The 20,348-nt window shown below is 38.9% G+C and overlaps 1 protein-coding gene across 5 annotated transcripts in view; it reads right to left on the bottom strand.

Annotated features, from left to right (window-relative positions):
• BRINP3 (BMP/retinoic acid inducible neural specific 3) overlaps positions 1-20,348 on the bottom strand; it is a 208,921-nt gene that overhangs the window by 25,670 nt on the left and 162,903 nt on the right. For all 5 annotated transcript variants that reach the window (XM_084527639.1, XM_084527642.1, XM_084527640.1 and 2 more), the window contains exon 7: positions 15,997-16,219. In XM_084527639.1, the coding sequence (XP_084383765.1) occupies positions 15,997-16,219 (223 nt within the window). The remainder of the gene's footprint in view (positions 1-15,996; positions 16,220-20,348) is intronic.

The raw sequence follows: 20,348 nt of genomic DNA, 5'->3' as shown, positions 1-20,348 counted from the left end.
AGTGTCAAGGCACATGCTAGACCAAGAGGCGATCTGAAACAGCCAGCATGGCTTCACCAAGGGTAAATCCTGCCTGACCAATCTGGTGGATTTCTACGATGGAGTGACTGCATCAGTTGACAAAGGAAGACCAACCAAATGTCATCTACCTGTACTTCTGCAAGGCATTTGACAAGGAGGGAGATGGATTTGATGGGTGGACCATTCAGCGGATAAGGAGCTGGCTTGAAGATCACACCTAGAGAGTGGTGGTTAATGGCTCTATGTCCAAATGGAGGCTGGTGACTCCTGAGCGGTGTACCTCAGGAGTCTGTCTTGGGACCGGTACTGTTTCATACCTTTATCAATGACACAGTGGGATCGAGTGCACCCTCAGCAAGTTTGCAGATGACACCAAGCTGAGTGGTGTGGTTGATACAATAGAAGGAAGTAATACCATCAAAAGGGACGTGGACAAGCTTGAGAAGTGGGCCCACATGAACCTAATGAAGTTCAAGAAGTTCAAGTGCAAGGTTCTTCAAATGGGCCAGCAAAGCCCTAGACATGAATACAGACTGGGTGAAGAACTCATCGAGAGCAGCCCTGCAGAAAAGGACTTGGGGGTTCTGGTGGACTTGGGTAAAGCTCGACATGAGCAAGCAGTACGTGCTTGCAGCCCAGAAGACGAACTGTGTCATGGACTGAATCAAAAGAGGAGTGGCCAACAGGTGGAGGGAGGTGACTGTCCCCTTCTACTCTATCCTTGTGAGGCCCCACCTGGAGTACTGCATCCAGGTCTGGAGCCCCCAGCACAAGAAGGATGTGGATGTGTTAGAACAGGTCCAGAGAAGGGCACAAAGATGATCACGGCTCTCTCAATAAAGAGAGGCTGAGAGAGCTGGGGATGTTCAGCCTGAAGAGAAGGATCCTGGGAGACCTCATTGTGACCTTTCAGTACTTAAAGGAGACTTATAAAAAAAATTGTGAGTGACTGCTTAATCAGATAATGACAGGACGATGGGGAATGGTTTTAAATTGAAAGAGAGGAGATTTAGATTCAAAGTTAGGAGGAAATTTTTCACTCAGAGGGTGGTGAGGCACTGGAACAGGTTGCCCAGAGAGGTTGCCCCATCCCTAGAGGAGTTCAAGGCCAGGTTAGATGAGTCCCTGAGCAACCTGATCCTGTGAGTGGCATCTCTGCTTATGTGGGAGTTGGAACTAGATGATCTTTGAGGTCTCTTCCAACTGAGCCATTCTATGATTCTATGACCCTTGTGGGTCTCTACCAACTTGGGATATTCTATGAGTCTATGTTCTGATGATGATTAATGGCAAGATAATTTTTTAATTGCCAAGTTTTAAAAGACTATGCATATTGAAAAGTTAATTTATTTCAAAATTTCTTACAGAATACAAAGATATATATATGAATTTTAATTGAGGCAACAGATCCTGATATTTGTAGCACTTTTAAGTGATGAGGAGAGAGTGCACAGTGAAGTACACGCTGCAGCCATTCTTGTCACATAGGAGCTATTTCTCTTAAGAATGTGAATGATCAAAAAGCCAGAAAAAGAAAAGAAAAGAAAAGAAAAGAAAAGAAAAGAAAAGAAAAGAAAAGAAAAGAAAAGAAAAGAAAAGAAAAGAAAAGAAAGGAAAGGAAAGGAAAGGAAAGGAAAGGAAAGGAAAGGAAAGGAAAGGAAAGGAAAGGAAAGGAAAGGAAAGGAAAGGAAAGGAAAGGAAAGGAAAGGAAAGGAAAGGAAAGGAAAGGAAAGGAAAGGAAAGGAAAGGAAAGGAAAGGAAAGGAAAGGAAAGGAAAGGAAAGGAAAGGAAAGGAAAGGAAAGGAAAGGAAAGGAAAGGAAAGGAAAGGAAAGGAAAGGAAAGGAAAGGAAAGGAAAGGAAAGGAAAGGAAAGGAAAGGAAAGGAAAGGAAAGGAAAGGAAAGGAAAGGAAAGGAAAGGAAAGGAAAGGAAAGGAAAGGAAAGGAAAGGAAAGGAAAGGAAAGGAGAAGAGAAGAGAAGAGAAGAGAAGAGAAGAGAAGAGAAGAGAAGAGAAGAGAAGAGAAGAGAAGAGAAGAGAAGAGAAGAGAAGAGAAGAGAAGAGAAGAGAAGAAAAGAAAAGAAAAGAAAAGAAAAGAAAAGAAAAGAAAAGAAAAGAAAAGAAAAGAAAAGAAAAGAAAAGAAAAGAAAAGAAAAGAAAAGAAAAGAAAAGAAAAGAAAAGAAAAGAAAAGCCTCCAATCTTCTGGAACCTCTTCAGATAACCAGGAATGCTGATAGATGGTGGAAAGCAGCTTGGCAATTACCTCCTCCAGCTCCCTCAGCACCCTAGGGTGGACCTCGTCTCGTCCCATGCATTTGTGATGTTCCAGATAGAGAAGCAGGTCTCTAACTTTCTCTTCCTGTATTACAGGGGGGAGGGGTTCTTCACCTGAATCACAGGGGACATCCAGGTCAAGGAGTAAAATACCCTGAAGATAGCTGATCTGACTACTAAAGATAGATGTAAAGAAGACATTGAGATCCTCAGCCTTATTCTTATCCTCAGTGATCTCATTTTCTGCTGCATCAAGTAAAGGATGAAAATTTTCCTTGGTTTTTGTCCTGCTGTTAATATATTTATGAAAGGACTTCTTGTTCTATTTTACTGCAGTGGCCAAGAATTCAAGACAGGCTTTTGCCTTTCTAACTTCCTCTCTGCATATCTTGGCAACTTCCTTCTAGTTGCCCCACGTAGCCTGTCCCTTCTTCCAGCAGACATAGACTCTCTTTTTCTCCCAGAATCTCAATAAAAGTTCCCAGTTCATCCATGCCAGTCTTCTTGCTCTCCAGCTTGCCTTACAGGACACATGAACAGCCTACTCCTGTGACTTTACAATTTCCTTCTTGAGGAGCATCCAGGCTTCCTGGACCCTTTTGTCCTTCAGGATTGACTCCCAAGGGACCCCTGCAACAAGTGACCTGAATAGGTCAAAGTCTGCCCTCCAGAAGTTCAGGACAGCAGTTTTGCTAGTTACCCTTCTGACATCACCAAGGATAGAAAACTCTACAATTTCACGGTCACTCTCCCCAAGACAGTCCCCAACTTTCACATCTCCCACCAGTCCTTCTCTGTTAGTGAAAAGCAGGTCTAGCAGGGCACCTCCCCTGCCTGGTAGGCTCTCATACCAGCTGTGTCAGGAAGCTGTCTTCCACACACTCTAAAAACCTCCTGGACTGCTTCCTCTGCGCATTATTATACTTCCAGCATATATCAGGGAAGATGAAGTCCCCCATGAGAAGGAGTGCTGGTGATGGTGTAACTTTCTCAAGCTGCTCATAGAATGCCTCATCCATCTCTTCATCCTGATGAGGCAGTCTATAACAGACCCCGACCAAGATGTCACCCCTACAGGACTTCCCCCGATCTTTATCCATAGACACTCAACTTTATCATTTCCAACCACAAGCTCTTCAACATCAAAACACTATTTAATATAAAGAGCCAAACTACCACCCTTCCTATCTTGTCTATCCCTTCTGAAGAGCTTGTAGCCATCCATCACAGTACTCCAGTTGTAGGAGTGATCCCACCATGTTTCAGTTACTGCAACCAGGTCATACTTAGCCTATCTCCCAATTGCTTCTAGCTCCTCCTGTTTGTTGCCTATGCTGCATGCATTGGGGGAGACGCACTTCAGATGAGACATCTGCCTCACCCCCAGCTTCAGCACTGTTCCCCTAAGCACTTTTCTGGTGAGCCCTGTTTTAACCCTTCCCCCATCATAGTGAGTTTAAAGCTCTCTCCACAAGTCCTGCTAGCTCCTGTGCTAGGATTTGCTTCCCCCTTTGAGACGGGTGAGCTCCATCCATCGAGAACAGGCCAGGGGTCAAGTAAACTGCCCCATGGCCAAAGAACCCAAAGTTCCTGTCTCAATACCAGACTCTCAGCCCATTATTCATTCCCTGTGTTTTCATAGCCCTCTCCATGTCCTCCACCTCCCAAGAAGGAATAGAACAAAACACAACTTGCACTCCTACTCCTTGAACTATTTGCCCTAAATCCCTGAAATTGCTCTTCATAGTTTGCAGGCTTCTCTGAGTGATTTCATCACTGCCTGCTTGAACTATGAGTAATGGGTAGTAATCAGTGGGGTGAACCAGCTCCAGGAGTTTTCTAGTTATGTCCCTGCCCCAGGACCCAGGTAGGCAGTACACTTTCCTACGGCTTGGGTCTGCTCTGCAAATGGGGCCCTCTGTACCTCTGAGAAGGGAGTAGCCTACCACAACCGCCCTTCTTTCTTTCCTGGCTGAAGCAGTCTGAATGCGTGCAGTCAACCGTCTTGTCCTTGGTAACTTCTTTGGAGGACGTTCCTACACCTCCCCACTTACCTCCCCTTTGACATCCAATGCTACAAACCTATTGCTTAGGGGGACCTGAGGGGATGAGGGAAGCAGAATGGGGGGGGGGAAGGCGGAGTGGCTCGCCCACGATGCCGAGCAGGGACCCTCTCCCAACCCTCCCCATCCCTCAGGTCCCCCTCCTCTGCCCAACAGGGGCAGGGCAGGGGTCCACCACCAGTTGTGGGATACCTCCCTGGTGCCTTTCCCTCTGGCATGCCAAGGAGCTGCCCTGCCAATTGATCTCCTGCTCACATTCCCTGATGGCCCTCAGTCTCTCAGCCTGCTCTTTCAGCTCTGCCACCATGCTGACCAGGTCTTCCACCTGCTCATATCTCACACAGGACACAGGTGATCTCCCCGCTGCCCTCCCCCGGGCAGGCTCAGGCACTCCCTACAGCCAGGGCTCTGGGCAGCCCTCTGTCTGGGTCGCCACAGTCTTTTTGGAGTGAGGTCTCTGCCTACTGGACACCATACTAGGCGTTTGATCTCGCACACTGCCAACAGTTAGTGCAGAGGCCCCACGCCCTGCCACACCAGCAGCACGCAGCTGCAGCCCCCTCCCTCTCCGTGATGGCAGCACACAGCACCGCCCTCCCAGGAGCTGTTTCTAGGTAGAGGGCCGGGGCAGAACCGCCCTTGCCCTGTCAGCCTCTTGAAGGAGCCGGTGGGTGTGGCCTGGCCACGCCGGTGTTCCAGGCCACCCCTGGCGAAGCAGGGGCCCAAGGTGTGCCTAGTAAACAAATCCCCCGAATTGTTTATTTGTGAATATTTTACAATTCGGAGACTGGAAAAGCTTGTTTTCAGAGACTGACAGGCGTGACCTGCCAAGAAGAGGCCTCTGTCAAAATGAAGCATTGGAGCAATGAAAGGTTTTGCCTGAAATATGCTTATGTATGGAAATAACTCACACACGCACTTTCTGTCACCAAGTCCACTCTTCATATTCCCTTTTATTCTGCAGTCATATCAAAGCTTTTGTGTGTTTTGCATTAATACTACCTTCCCGCAGAGGAGACACATTTTTATTTCAAATACCACAGGTCAGAAAACCATTTATATTATACAAATTAATACCAGCCCTAGCTGAGATTGGGTCCCCACTGTGACGTGTGCTGTACCAACACAGTCTCTCACATAGTGAGAGACAATCTGTGTATCAGTTTGAAGAAAGACAATAGACAAAACAGAGCAAGGGAAATGTGATATTGGCAGTATATTGTCAGCTCTGTTGCCTAAGAGGAGCACAGGCAGAGGGACTTTGGTTACTCCACACAGGAAACCTGATGCTGGAGACTGAATATCAACGATTATTCTTTCTTATTTTTCTCACACCTTACATAATAGATCACAGATGATAAAAGACCTGCTCATTTGCTACATTTTATTCTCTTCTAGATTACATAAAGCAATGCTCAAATGTTCTCTTATTCTACAGGTGAAATCTGGAGAATACTAGAACTATCTGGACTTGTGAACAGCATGAAGCCCAGGATGATCTGAAGTCCAGTATCTCATGCTTATGTGTATGCCTGACCTCCTGCTGAATTTGTGGTTTACATGAGCGTGCTTGTTGAACTTGGGGGGCACTATTTAGAATGCATCCTAGCCATCATGTCAAATGTCATGACTGCAAAGATAGACAAGCATCAGCCCAAGAGCAAACAGAAGCTGCCAAGCCAATAAAAGTTTGCCAAGATCTATCTATATGTCAATAATTATTTTAAAGTACAGGCTCACACTCCTCGTGAGTCACTGCAGTGTTGGCTCTAATGTTATTTCTACAAGCAATTTGTGTGGAATGGTGATTAAGATATCTTTAAATTTGGCATGAGTGAATGTCCATTACAGCATTTAGGTCACAGTGAAAATCAAAAGGCCAAGAGCAAGCTCCGCAATATCCTGGATATACATTGGAGAGCAAACGTGCTGAAAACTGGATCTTTATAATAGAAATTCTGTAGCAGCTTTTTCTTAATATGCCCTTTTCTTCTTTCATACACCATGTCTATAAAATAAAATTTAATTCAAAGTTGATTTCATTTTATTATGTTACAATTTTCAGTCTCCAGTGCTGACAGCATCAATCGCATTATAAAACTTGCCTGGAGGAGAAATATATATTTGGGCATTTAGGCTATAAACAAGGGACTTGGGCACTTGGGCATTTGGAAACAACAGAGGCAATTCACAGTGGGATGAGTGTTAGCAGATCTAAAAAAAAAAAAAAAAGAAAAGAAAAAAAAAAAAAAAAAAGAAAGATACTGTAGATACAGTTTCATAATGGAGAATGGAAATTGCATCCCAATATTTCACTTCTCGGAACTGCACTGTACAGAGGAAGCTTATCTTTGAAAGGAATTTAGTATTTCTGTTCCTCTTACCCTGTTATTCTTAGAAGATAACTTACAAGGAGTTTGACAGTAAAGTACTCATCAGTCTTCTTGAGTGAAATGTTTTCATTGAGTCATTTTCTGTTGTTGGACCTCTGAATACTGTCACCTTTGAGCTATTGTCTGAGATACTGTTGTCTGAATATTCAATGTTATTATAGAAAGGAACCTGGAATGAAGTCATATCCCTCATGCCAATGCTTTGTTCTTTTAAAGTGTAGACTGTTTGCCATTCTTCTAATAGTGGTTTGTGCTTTAGTAACATTTTAAAATCATAAGTGTCAAAACAAGATGTGATGCAACATCCCAAAATATTATATTAAGCATGTTACATTATTATTTTATTGGTAGAACTCCTTTCATGTCCGATGATTCCTACTATTTTATTTTTTTTTTAACATTTTGTTACATGATGCAGGACATTATACCTTATCTGAGACTTATGCTACTAAAATGTGATTACCAAAGCACTATTAGAGTACTGTTGCACTAGCAAGTAGTCCATACTTTAAAAGGACAAAACATTGGCATGAGAGATGTGGTTTCAGGTACACTCTTTGCTGGGTTAAAAACTGGCTGGACGGTAGTAGTGGTGAATGGAGTCACCAGTGGTGTTCCCCAGGGGTTGGTGTTGGGGCCCATCCTCTTTAATATCATAGAATCATAGAATCATAGAATATCCTGAGTTGGAAGGGACCCTTAAGGATCATCAAGTCCAACTCTTGACACCGCACAGGTCTACCCAAAAGTTCAGACCATGTGCCTAAGTTCACAGTCCAATCTCTTCTTAAATTCAGACAGGCTCGGTGCAGTGACCACTTCCCTGAGGAGCCTGTTCCAGTGTGCAACCACCCTCTCTGTGAAGAACCCCCTCCTGACGTCCAGCCTAAATTTCCCCTGCCTCAGCTTAACCCCGTTCCCACGGGTCCTGTCACTATTGTTAATGGAGAAAAGGTCTCCTGCCTCTTGACAACCCCTTACGAGGAAGTTGTAGACTGTGATGAGGTCTCCCCTCAGCCTCCTCTTCTCCAGGCTGAACAGGCCCAGTGACCTCAGCCGTTCCTCGTACGTCTTCCCCTCAAGGCCTTTCACCATCTTCGTAGCCCTCCTCTGGACACTTTCCAACAGTTTCATGTCCTTTTTATACTGTGGTGCCCAGAACTGCACACAGTACTCGAGGTGAGGCCGCACCAGCGCAGAGTAGAGCGGGACAATCACCTCCCTTGACCTACTAGCGATGCCGTGCTTGATGCACCCCAGGACACGATTGGCCCTCCTGGCTGCCAGGGCACACTGCTGGCTCATATTCAACTTGCAATCAAGCAAATATCTTTATTGATGAATTTGGATGAGGGAATTTAATGCACCCTCAGTAAATTTGCAGACAACACCAAATTGGGGGGAATTGTTGATCTGCTGGAGGGTAGGGAGGCCCTGAAGAGGGACCTGGACAGGATGGGTGGATAGGCAGAGGCCAATGGGATGAGATTCAACATAGCTAAGTGTTGGATCCTGCAGTTTGGGCACAACAACCCCAGGCAGCGCTCCAGGCTTGGGGGAGAGTGGCTAGAAAGCTGTGAAGAGAAAAAGGGTCTGGGGGTGCTGATTGATGCTCATCTGAACATGAGGCAGAAGTGTGCCCAGATGGCCAAGAAGGCCAATGGCATCCTGGCCTGTATCAGGAATAGTGTAGCCAGCAGCGCCATGGAGGTGATCGTCCCTCTGTACACAGCTCTGGTGAGGCCGCACCTTGAGTAGTGTGTTCAGCTTTGGGCCCTCAGTACAAGAACAACATCAAGGCCCTGGAGCGCAACCAAAGAAGGGCTACGAAGCTGGTGAAGGGCCTGAAACACAAGTCCTATGAGGAATGGCTGAGAGAACTGGGGTTGTATAGTCTGGAGAAGAGGAGGCTCAGGGATGACCTTATTGCTTTCTACAACTACCTGAAAGGGAGTTGTGGGGAGCTGGGGGTTGGCCTCAAGTTGCGCCAGGGGAGGTTTAGGTTAGAAATGAGGACACATTCTTCTCAGAAAGAGTAGTCTTTCTTCTCAGAAAGAATGGGTTGCCCAGAGAGGTGGTGACGTCACTGTTCCTTGGGGTGTTTAAGGAGAGGTTGGACGTGGTGCTTAGGGACATAGTTTAGTGATATTGGTGGTAGGGTGATGGTTGTACTAGATGATCTTGAAGGTCTTTTCTAACTGTAATGATTCCATGATTCATTCCACATATTGCTCATGTCATAATTTCAGAACATGGAAGCAGGCATAAGGCTGCTCTGTGACATTACTATAACCTGTCTATTAGTTTCACAGCAATTTATAAGATGATGAGATTATTTTCTTCTAATGTTGTTAGTCATCAAAAATTCACAAAAGGAGTTATCAGAAGGCTTGAAAAAATGTCATGTATGGCAAGAGATTGAGAATAGCTTATGTGAGTAGATAATAAAGTGCAACATTACAAAACCAAAACAGAGAGCAGAGAGCTTCTGAGTGGTTTCCCCTTTTGTATGCACAGCTATTACGTTATGTGTGAAAACATACCTATAAACAAAGTTTTATCCTAGATATCCATGCTATCAGAATTATTATATGAAGGCCTGTGTATCATATTTTTATATGTCACATTAGTTTTAAATAACTCTAATCCCCCATGCAATTAAAGGCATCATCTCAAATTGGATTGCTTTATTTCCTCTGAGGAAAGATGTGGACTTATTATTCAGTTTACTAAAGCAATCACTGTCAAACTGACCTTCATTTTATCTCACATACTTTCACCTTATCACTTTCCTTTTATATGGCATACAACTTTCAGATGTCTACATGGTGTCTTAGCTCAAATCAAATTTTAACTGGAGAGGGTTCCCTTACATTCAAAGTTGCCAATTCCCAAAGGTGAATTGATCCACTTCTTAATGAAGTGGATCAATTAATTTTCTAGTATTTGTTGGTAATTTAAAATGTTGTACAATCTAAGTGCATTTCTCTTTGTCCTTTCTTAGAACATTTTTTTTAGAAATGTCACTAAGTTGTACTCTATAAAAAGGTGAACATGTCCCCCACCCAAAAAAAAGAGGGATATTATTGGTAGTTCAATTTTGCTTCTTCAGAAGCACCATATTTAGACCCAGTCCATACAACTGAGTTTTTGCTGTCTTACACTGTCTTTCTGTAATGCAATTTTTGTCTAAAATCATTATTTACCTATCACTATTTACCAGTCTGCGAAGTGATGTATCAGATGAATCAGATCTTTCTCCTTACATCCAGTGCCACGAACGTGCTTTGAAAGGAAGAACATATTTGTGATGTATTGTGAAATATCCATGTATTGAACTTTGTGGCTTCCTTAGTGGAAAATTTTATTCCTTAATAATTCTATGCCCGGAATCAATTATGCTTACAGTAAAGCAATCTAAAGTAGCTTATAACCAACTTTGGGCAGTAAGGAATTAATGCTGTGTGACATCTTGAGGGCAAAAAACATTATGGTTTTTGTGTATTTCATTCTGAAGCATTCTCCCGAAAACAGGTTACAAAACCTCCATATTCAGAAGTTTAAAATTAGATTTTGTTATTGGTGTTATAGAAAAGTCAGATTTCTCAAATGCTTCTTTTTTTTTTTCTTTTTATTTCTGCATATGGGCTGTAGAGAACGCTGAAACACAAGTACCTTCTGTGAAGTGTTTTTAGAGTACTCAGGCCCTGTTGTGCTCTTAGGGCATGTGAATTTTTTACCCTGTGAAGTTCATGAAGAAATGGAAAAATGCAAATTCATAACTCATCTTTTTTTAGACCTTCCTGTGGTGCATTCTTTGGGAAATTCCAGAACTAACTTTCTTTTCAAAAAACAACTATTTTTGCAGCTCTTCGGTTTGATGCATCCATTCACCATTTACAATGATGAACAGCATCTAAGTCTACATTAGCTCCCAAAGTATGTTTCTTTAAAAATAAATAATTAAAAAAAAAATATATATATATATATATAATATTAATAGTCCTTCATGAAGATAAGGACATACTTCAAATGTAAGGTGACTGAGAATGGCCTTCCCTTTAGAGATAAGAATTCTAATATTTTAATTAAAATCTTCTTTACAAGCTATTAAACAATTTTTTCTATATTTGCCTTCAGCTTGCACTATCAGAATCAGATTTGGTTTTTGTTTGTTTTCGTGGTTTTGTAAAATCCATTCTGTTAATGACTGGGCTGGAATGTTGGTATAACAAAATTCCTTGCTGTACATTGTATGACAATATGAAGCATCCATTAGTTTTAAAGATTCAAAAACTGACATTTTATTCAAGATTATATGCTTTTTGTGCAATATTTTTCATCTTTTAAAATTAAAAGTTTTATTTACATGAGTTGCTCATAATCTTCAGCTGCAATTTCTTGCAGCACATTTGCATTTGTTACCATGCCAAGCAAGACGTAGTTTATTCCACTGGTTTATTGTTGTGTTTTATTTTTTTTATTTGTATGTGTGTTCTTTTTTTTTTTTTTTTTTTGCATATTTTTGTTTGTGTCTTTATTTAATCACAAATTGTGCTGGTTAAATTTGGTCTTGAGTGTTGCTTCTTCATTATGAAGTGTTTTAAACTGCATATAAATAAGGTTCATACATACAGCAATATCCTGCACAACATTCATTCACTCAAATAAAATTAGCCAAGGACCCTATTTGAATAACATAGAAAAAGAAGGAAACCAAGCGCCAAACTGGCACTTCTGAAGGAAGAAATGAAAGCTGCTCCCTGTCTTCAACGTCTTTCAGTAGTGCTTAGGTATCAAGTCCACTCATGGAAAATCATTGCAATTCTAATTGAAATTATAGTTGGGAAAGTGAAGATTCTTTTTCTCCTTCAACACAGTTTATACTTGTTTTACACTCTTAATCATAAATCTGCCAATTTTATAATCTCAGTTCCCTAATTCGGACAGATTTAAGTGCCTGCTTGCCCTCAGCTCTGATTCATGTCAGAAGTTACACTGATAACATTTCATGGGTAAGATCACATCTCTTCCTTTGATTTTCAGCTTCTCATTATATAGTCATTAAATTTTAAAAGAAATCTTACTGCTGTGTTAACCAAAATAGAAACTAAACCCACTTTCACTCCCCAAAACACACTGACAAATGTATAACCACAATTTAGGTGGCTGTTTGCTATATGGCCCATTGCTATATGTGAACTAGAGTGATCTATATGGACTATTAAAATATAAAACCAATTATGTAACATTGATACTTCTTTATTTCCTCCATTTGTTTTGTCTTTGAAAAATGAGGAGATTCAATCCAAAGATGACCTTAACATGAGATGAAAGATACACAGATCCCAGGGCAACACTTCCTCACCACATTTGAGAAAGACACTAACAGAGTCAAAAGCTTGGACTAACTTTAGGGTTGTGTCATTCCTTTTCTCAGGCTAGATATACTAAAGCACAGATATCATATGCAAACTGCTTCCAAAGATTTACAATTATTAATTAAGCGTCATAGTCTCAGTACAGAAGTAATGCATGATGGCATTAGTGCAGAAATACAGTTTTACACAACACCTTGATTCCTATAGAGCAAAATGTATTGAGCTGCTAGCAATGATTCAAGAACCCTCTAATGTACATTTTATGCCACCTACTGATTCCTGCAAAGCGAAATGTATTGTGCCACTAGCAGTGTTTCAACAATCTTCCTGTATAAAAACTGCAGCAAGATCTGGCCATCTAGTGGAATAACAATTGCTGCATATGGTGGACTCTGGCAAAGCAAACACAATAAGCATATCATATTTCAAGGTTTTAAGGCTGATACGTAAATGCAATGAGAGCATGTTAGTAATAATCTCTTGAACCTTTTGAAACAGCAGAGCCTCAAGTTCGTGGAGGCATTAGATCACCCTGGTAGTAGTCTTTCACAGAAAATCAAAAATTTCTCTTTCCAAGTACATTTCTTTTAACCTTGCTTTTTTGTTGTTTTTGGTTTTGTTCTTTTCCCTTACTTTCTTGGAATGTTTTATCGTTCTATCACCCCTATACACAACATGAGAACAGGTTATCCACACAGCGATTTCTGTAGAATTTCTGTAGTCCTTGTTGGTTTTGAATAGGTATTTTTCTTTGAACTTAGACAACCAGTAAATACTTCAATGATTATTGAAGTGTATTGATTAATTCAGGTGAATTTTAAAAGTTATGCTGAACTGTGCTGTAACAATTTATAATGCAAATACATAAACTTGTGATGTATCTTGGCATGATATGACTTTCAGGAAGAGGAATAATGATCCATTTCATGGTAATGAAAAACAGCTTAAATCTGTGAAGAACATCCGGAACTTAAAAAGCTTTGTAATGAGCAGAATAAAAAAAAATAGTAATCCTGTTCCCATCCTATGTGTATATGAAAGTGCTGCAATAAATAAGTCCTTCTGATTGCTAGTGCAGACTGAAAGAAAACTATTTACACATTATTCTAGTTGAAGAATACAAACTGTCTTTTAAAAACAGATAGACAAATGTATCTTTAACTTGCAAGTTAATTGACCCTCTTCTACCATGAACAATGATGCTAAGAGAGGATTCAATGCTATTTTCATTCAAGGATTAGAAAATGAATATATAAACATAATTTAGTTTCAGCATTATTTTAGCATTATTAGGGGGCTATTTTCAGGAAATATGGATAAAGTTAAAAGCAGTTGTGACTAACAGATTAATTGAATATCATTGCAAAAAAAAATAAAATAAAAATAAAAATCAAGCAATGTTATTTTTCATGTTCAGTAACACAATTCTAAGGCCAGAAAGATGGGTATTTTCAGTAATGAATTACAACCTTGACTCTATGTAGGAGCTCCTTCAACTGTGACAAAACGATTTCTGGCAGACTACATAGATAAATCCCTATAAAACTCAGTCTTACAGAAAGTTTTCATGAATTAAATTAAACTTTTAGGACATAACTCCCAACTTCATGAAATAGAAAGCCAGCTCTCACTTTCAACATGTTCATTTAAAAATCTTTTGTATATATATCATCTATTGACTTCTGAAATGCAATGTAAAATTAAACATTACCACAGTTGCTTTGTTTTACTCACCTCCAGCATCATGATCTTTATTAAAATCTGAAGGCTTTTTAATCTATATCTGAAAAGACAAGTACCTAAAAAATATAATTTTAAATAGTATTTATACCTCCCTTAACTCTCTCTAATTCTGTTTTTTATTTTTGACTGGTCCCTTGGGGACCCAGCAGTTGGACTTGATGATCCTTATGGGTCCCTTCCAACTCGGATATTCTATAATTCTGTCATTCTATAATCTCTCTTTACATAAAACAATTCACACTTAACTCTCTGTAGCAGGACCCAAACACTAATCCAAATGAGTTGTTTTGAAATCCTTTAGAAATTATTACATTTTGTTCAAATTCTTGAACAAAATTCTTTCTTGTTTTTGTTGGAGTCTTTAATATCATTGGCACATGAAGCTGTTTTTTGCTTTTACTTCTGTCTTCTCTCAAACTCAAGAAAAAGTAGTATTTAGCTTTGCTCTTTCATTCAATTCCCTTTCTGTTGAAATGTCTACTTTATAGCCTGAGAGATAATTCATGCTTCTCCATTGCATACCTTAGGTTTTTCCTACTCATTTACTGCTTAACTGTTAGCTGTTCCTTACAGACAAACACAGCATGGTGCTTGCATTAAGTATACTGTCATCACTAGAAGTACCTGAACAGTATTCTGTCATGACCTCTGTTTGTATTCTTCCTACCATCCCTCGCGACTGAATCCTTTATCCATCCCTGTATCTCTTTCTGAGTTATTTGTTGTTTGTTTGTTTTTCTAACCAGTTTTGGAAATTAAATCAGTTTCTTTTGGCCTTTCCTCCTCACTTCTCACTTTAAAGCTTTTTCTTATCAGGCATAAAAGCCTTGATGTCAGAAGGCAATTTTCCCACATAATCTGATGGAATCCATCTTTTGAAAATGCTCTCTTTTAGTAAACGCATCCCGCTGGCTAAGTATTCCCAAACCTGCCTTTAACATTGATCTTGGAGCTATCTATTGATCATCATTATGTCATCATATTCCAGTTTTCTTTTGTGGTAATTATATAACCTTTCTTAGTGGAATGTTTTATAGTTATGAAATGACTCCAAAAAAGCAAACATACATACATATTTTTGTTTCAACTAGCAGATCACAGGATGTGGGGAAAAAAAAAAAAAAAAAAAAAAGAAAAAGACATTGAAGGAAGGAAGGAAGGAAGGAAGGAAGGAAGGAAGGAAGGAAGGAAGGAAGGAAGGAAGGAAGGAAGGAAGGAAGGAAGGAAGGAAGGAAGGAAGGAAGGAAGGAAGGAAGGAAGGAAGGAAGGAAGGAAGGAAAAGAGATTGGATTAGCTGTGTGCTACCAAAAGGCAAGGGGAAATTGATGGAACTCCAGCAGAGCTGAAAGAAGGGGAGTGTAAAGTACCCCTGGCAGTTCTGGAATACTGAACCTAAACTAGATTTCTTCAAAACTGATGGAGATAAGTGCTAAATTCAGGAGTCACTGGAATAAATCCATGATGCTTTTGCTCAGAAAAATAATTTCCCTAAAAGCTCATTCATTTCAGATTTATTCTGTGTCATTCCACTAATTTCAATAAAGTTATTTGATCAGCAATCAACAATAACCACTTTATGTTAATATAGATTTGACTAGGTAGCTTTCAGGTTCTGTCTGTTTTTAAGCAGAGCTAAAACACGTTTTCTTTCCTTAGGCATCCTTTCAAATCTAATTCATATCTGACGAATGAGACAAGAAATCAATAGTATGTAGTATACACTGTATAATGACCTGGAAAGTTCTTAAAATAGCTATGCTTGCTTCAGAATAGGTATTGAGTATTCTGTATACAATTATTTGGCACTGTTACAATTGGCCAAGTTCCACTGAAAATAGAATTCTGTAAAAAAGGGGTAAACCAAGCAGGGCATGAATCTGTATGCTCACGACACTTTTAAATTGCCTGACAAAACACAATAGCATACAAATCAGGTTTTATTTTGATCTTTACCATCACATTTAAGACAGCATGAACAGAAAAATATGAACATATGTAGAACATACACAGCATGAACAGTATGTGTATGTTGTACATACACAGCATACTGTACATTCCCACTTCCATGTCATTAAGGATACTATAGCATTAGACAATACTATGAGTTTCTCAGGTTTTCTTACCTCTGCCTTGGCATGCGGATGAGTGGCTGTTTATGGCATCTCTTACTAAGGCCAAAGAGCTTGTGAACAATTTTCTGTGCCTTGAGGAAGAGCTGCTTCATGCTGTTTTCTAGTTGCTCATAGCGACGTTGAAAATTAGAATCCATTGTCCACAAATGCATTACAGTAGATGTGTTCAAGAAATAATTCATGGGCAGCCTCTTCATAAATAATTTGAATTCGTCTAAAAAAAAAATAAAATAAAAGAGGTAAAATTTAATAGACTTTAATTATGTAGCTATTTTTGCAGCAAAAATTAACTTCTTATTTGGTGTTCTCAAACTTCAAAAATTTTCAAATGAACTTCTGTAATTTTGGAATTGAACTTTTTAACTGTTTTAAAGTAGAAAGATAACTACATTTTTAATGGCAATACTAGCACAAAAACATCAAATGTTGATTTTCCATATTCGGAAGGACAGAGGTCCATGATGAAATAAAACGTATTTTTTGGCATAGATTTTTCTGTGATGGATTATGATTCATTGGAAGAAAAATGATATTGAAAGGTCTTCAGGAAGGTACAAAATGAAAAGCAAGGGCAAAAAGAGTGATTTAATATCTAATAAGCTGGTTTTAATAATGCATTTGTGATCTCCTTAGCAATGTGTTATTCATTTTCTTGCCTTGCCTTCCTCTTTATAGCCTTCTACTATTCTCCACTTGAGGTCAGCACCACTGCCCCCCTGCTGTCTCTGGGTGCAAATTAAGGGTCTTAAGGAGTTGTTTCATTTATGAAGTATTTGAACCCTAACTCTTACCCTTCACCTCTTCCTGATCCTTTTCCTAATTTTATCTAAGATATTGGTTCTTATCCCATATTCAAAAAGAGTAAATATGTGTTTTTACCTTAATTATTCGATTTAATAGAAGTATTTGACAAGTTCTGCTTTACCACATGAGCAGCTCTTTGTCTTTTGGTGTAATTCTGGGAGAACCTATTCCCAAGTGACAAAGTGACAATTACACCGTAGTCTCCTTGCACAACACATCCCAGATATCTTTTCCCTTCAAGGCTTGCATAGATGTTGTGAGTGAGGGTTGTTTGGTTTGTCTGAAAGAGGCACAGTCTCATTGATTTGGTAGAGCATTTCAAGCCTGAGGAGTGTATTTTCAAATTTATGAAACCAGTATCAAAATAAATAAATAAATAAATACAATAAATACAATAAATAAATAGGGTTAACTGAACTGTTTCAAAGTATGTCCTTCGGCAAAGCTCTGATCTGCAGTTTGTATAAATCAGCTAAGCTCTACTGACTTCAGAGGAGTGTACTAATACACCCAGGTAGGATCAGATCCAAAAGCTGCTTTCCTGAATACCTGTTCTAATCACTAACTTCTCATTTCTCTTCTGTTCTTCTGAGACACTGGTATATTTACTTAAACTCAGTGTCATGATGACCAAAAATAAAAATAAAAATCTCAGAGAATGTATTCAGAATATGACTTTTCAGTTTCCATATTTATGTATTAATTTATTTAAGAAGCACTGTCCTCTGCACAATGGTAATAAACTCTACAGCTAACAACTAATCAGATGCAATGTTTAGAAGCAACAAGGAGGGTTTACAGACTTTAACTTACAACGAAAAACCATTCCAACAAGAAAATGCTCCTTTTCCTTCCTGTAATAAACATCATCCTTGACTATCCCTGTGCCCTGTATGATCATTCTAATGAGCACCACCACAATGCAGGTAAAAGAGAGACAGAGATAAAATGAGCATGGTTACATAGTGCCTTCTGAAAAAAAAAAAAAAAGGAAGGAAAGGAAAGGAAAGGAAAGGAAAGGAAAGGAAAGGAAAGGAAAGGAAAGGAAAGGAAAGGAAAGGAAAGGAAAGGAAAGGAAAGGAAAGGAAAGGAAAGGAAAGGAAAGGAAAGGAAAGGAAAGGAAAGGAAAGATAATGTGCTCATATCTTAAACAGACACATTTCATGATCTGTGAAACTACAACATGAACTCCTACCATTGAGAGATGATTAAACTATTACATTCTTGTAATTATTGAAGGATTGTTTTTCTTCAGAAGAATTGACTCAGTATTTCATAATATTTTGTAGATAACACTTTATGCTTTCTACGTCTCAACAGTCTTTTCTGTTTAGATAGCCAGTTCTTCAGAGAAGAGCCTGTCCCTTATTATATCTTTACAGGGCACTCAGCACAATAGACCCCAAATTTAATTGTTGGCATGTAATAAAAATAATAATAATAATAAATTTGCCTGTGTCTTAAGGCAACTGTATCCTCTGGATTCCACACTGATTGCTGCATTTAATGTGAAGAGCGAGACTTCTGATGGGAACAATCTCATAAATCCCAACACATTATTACACCTTTTACGTAACAGGACTGTATGTGGAGGAAGAAAAAAAAAAAAAAAAAAAGTTTCTCCTTAACAATATGACCATAGTAATATAATTACTTTCCCATAACAATGTTTTAATTGTTACCAGGGCAATAAATATTACAGCAAGTCAAATACCAGCATCAGCTGCAAATTGATACCTCAAACCACAAAGCTGTTAGTCTGAGAGAATAAAAAGCAATAGGGCCTACATTTCTAACAGTTGGATACGGTTGCTGTTCAATAAAGTGCTGCCTCAATATTGTTTAGATATTATTAAAGAGATTTATAAAAGATATATGATTTTTAAAATATACCACTGTGATTCAAAAGCCTGGAGAAAACAAAGTACTAAAATTAACATATATTTGTTTTTATGTTGCAATGAATTTTAGTTGTTTGTGATACATTACTTAATTTGTCATGGAAGTAGCAGCTGTGATCCAAGAAATATATGTTTGAAACTAATCCAACTGAAGGAAGCATAAGACTGTGGCTTTAAAACCACCTTATTTCTTCATAGAAAATACAGGAAAAGTAAACTTTTTCTTTCCTTCCTCCCTTCCTTCCTCCCTTCCTTTTCTCTAGTTTTCCAATTTATCCACATTTAAAGGATAAATCATTTAGCTTTCCCTATAATTAAAACACTTACTTCTCCGAAGTAAATTAATTTTTTTTTTTGAACTTTCTGAAGGACAAAGATAAGGAATGAAATGTATCTGCTCTGGCAATATGGACTTCATATGAAGGAGAGAAGCTCAACATTTAATATTGGAGATGCCGTTTGAACTGGTACAATCTAATTGCTTTGCAAGTCTCAAGTGAAGCAAATTTTTATTATTCTTGTAGTGGGCTAGGGGCTTCTGTTTGTTTGTTCTTCCTCTTGGCTTTCATTTTTGAATTGAAGATTGCTGCAGGAATAGATCCTCTAAACTCTAGGCCTCTAAACTCCTCTCCAAAGAGGAGACAACAGGGCTAAGTATTAGCACAGTTGAAGGTGAGATTGGTGGGGAACAGAGATCCTTTAGTCCTTCATTAATGTGTAATTTCTTAGGAACCATATGCAAATGTTACAGTGGAACTAATTTTACTAGAACAGGAAAGTCTAGATATTCCCGTTACAAACCCCTCTTGGTGCACAGGTAAAAAGGAAAACATTGTAGAGTTAAAGGTGTCAGTATAGTTAGAATATCATCCTGCAAATCAAGGAGAAATTCTGAGGTTTTACTAGGCAGCAGATAATTTTCCCTAGACTCTGCTGAGAGCAGAAAAGACACAGATTTCATATAAATAAGAAAAGACTCATTTCTTAATTTCAGTCTAAATATGACTTTGACTGTGAATTCACTTTGCAGAAACCCACAAGATGAACTCCAACAGCCGTCTCCATAAATCCCAACTTATAAAGGATCCTTCCTTTGTCCTGTTATTCTTTCAGGTGTGATTTTAAATAATTGTTCCCTTCAAATTGTTCATATCACTACCCTTCCACTGGCCATTCTTTGTAATTAATTGTAAACTCAAAATAATAATAATAATAATAATCTCAAGAAATGTATCTGTTTTGAATCATGGGTTATTTTGGATTTTTTGTGAACATTTTGATAATTTCAATAGTTTTTTTGTTATACAAATATTCCTGCAGCACGGACATTCCAATTTCTATCTCGTGCTAGCTGTTATCATTCTATAGCACTGTAAATGCACCTAATGCATAGGACATAATTCTTATGTGTAGATTTCGGCATAACCTTTGTCATCCCCAGAAGCTACCTTTCTTATTCTTGGCCATGTTGATAACTCCTACACCTTGAAATCTGGTTTAAGCAAATAAACACGTAAATATGTCAGAGAAGGATAGTTCAGGAAAGAGAATGAGTTAAACTGAAAATGTTCTTGGAAAATGCCTTGAAGTAAATAACCAATGTTAAACTGTTACAAAAGAAGATTTAAGAAGCTACAA

The sequence above is a fragment of the Aythya ferina genome, assembly GCF_964211825.1.
Source record: "Aythya ferina genome assembly, chromosome: 8".
Lineage (NCBI taxonomy): Eukaryota > Metazoa > Chordata > Aves > Anseriformes > Anatidae > Aythya > Aythya ferina.
Note: the sequence above shows the minus strand (reverse complement) of the source record. Positions and strands in the feature narration are given on the sequence as shown.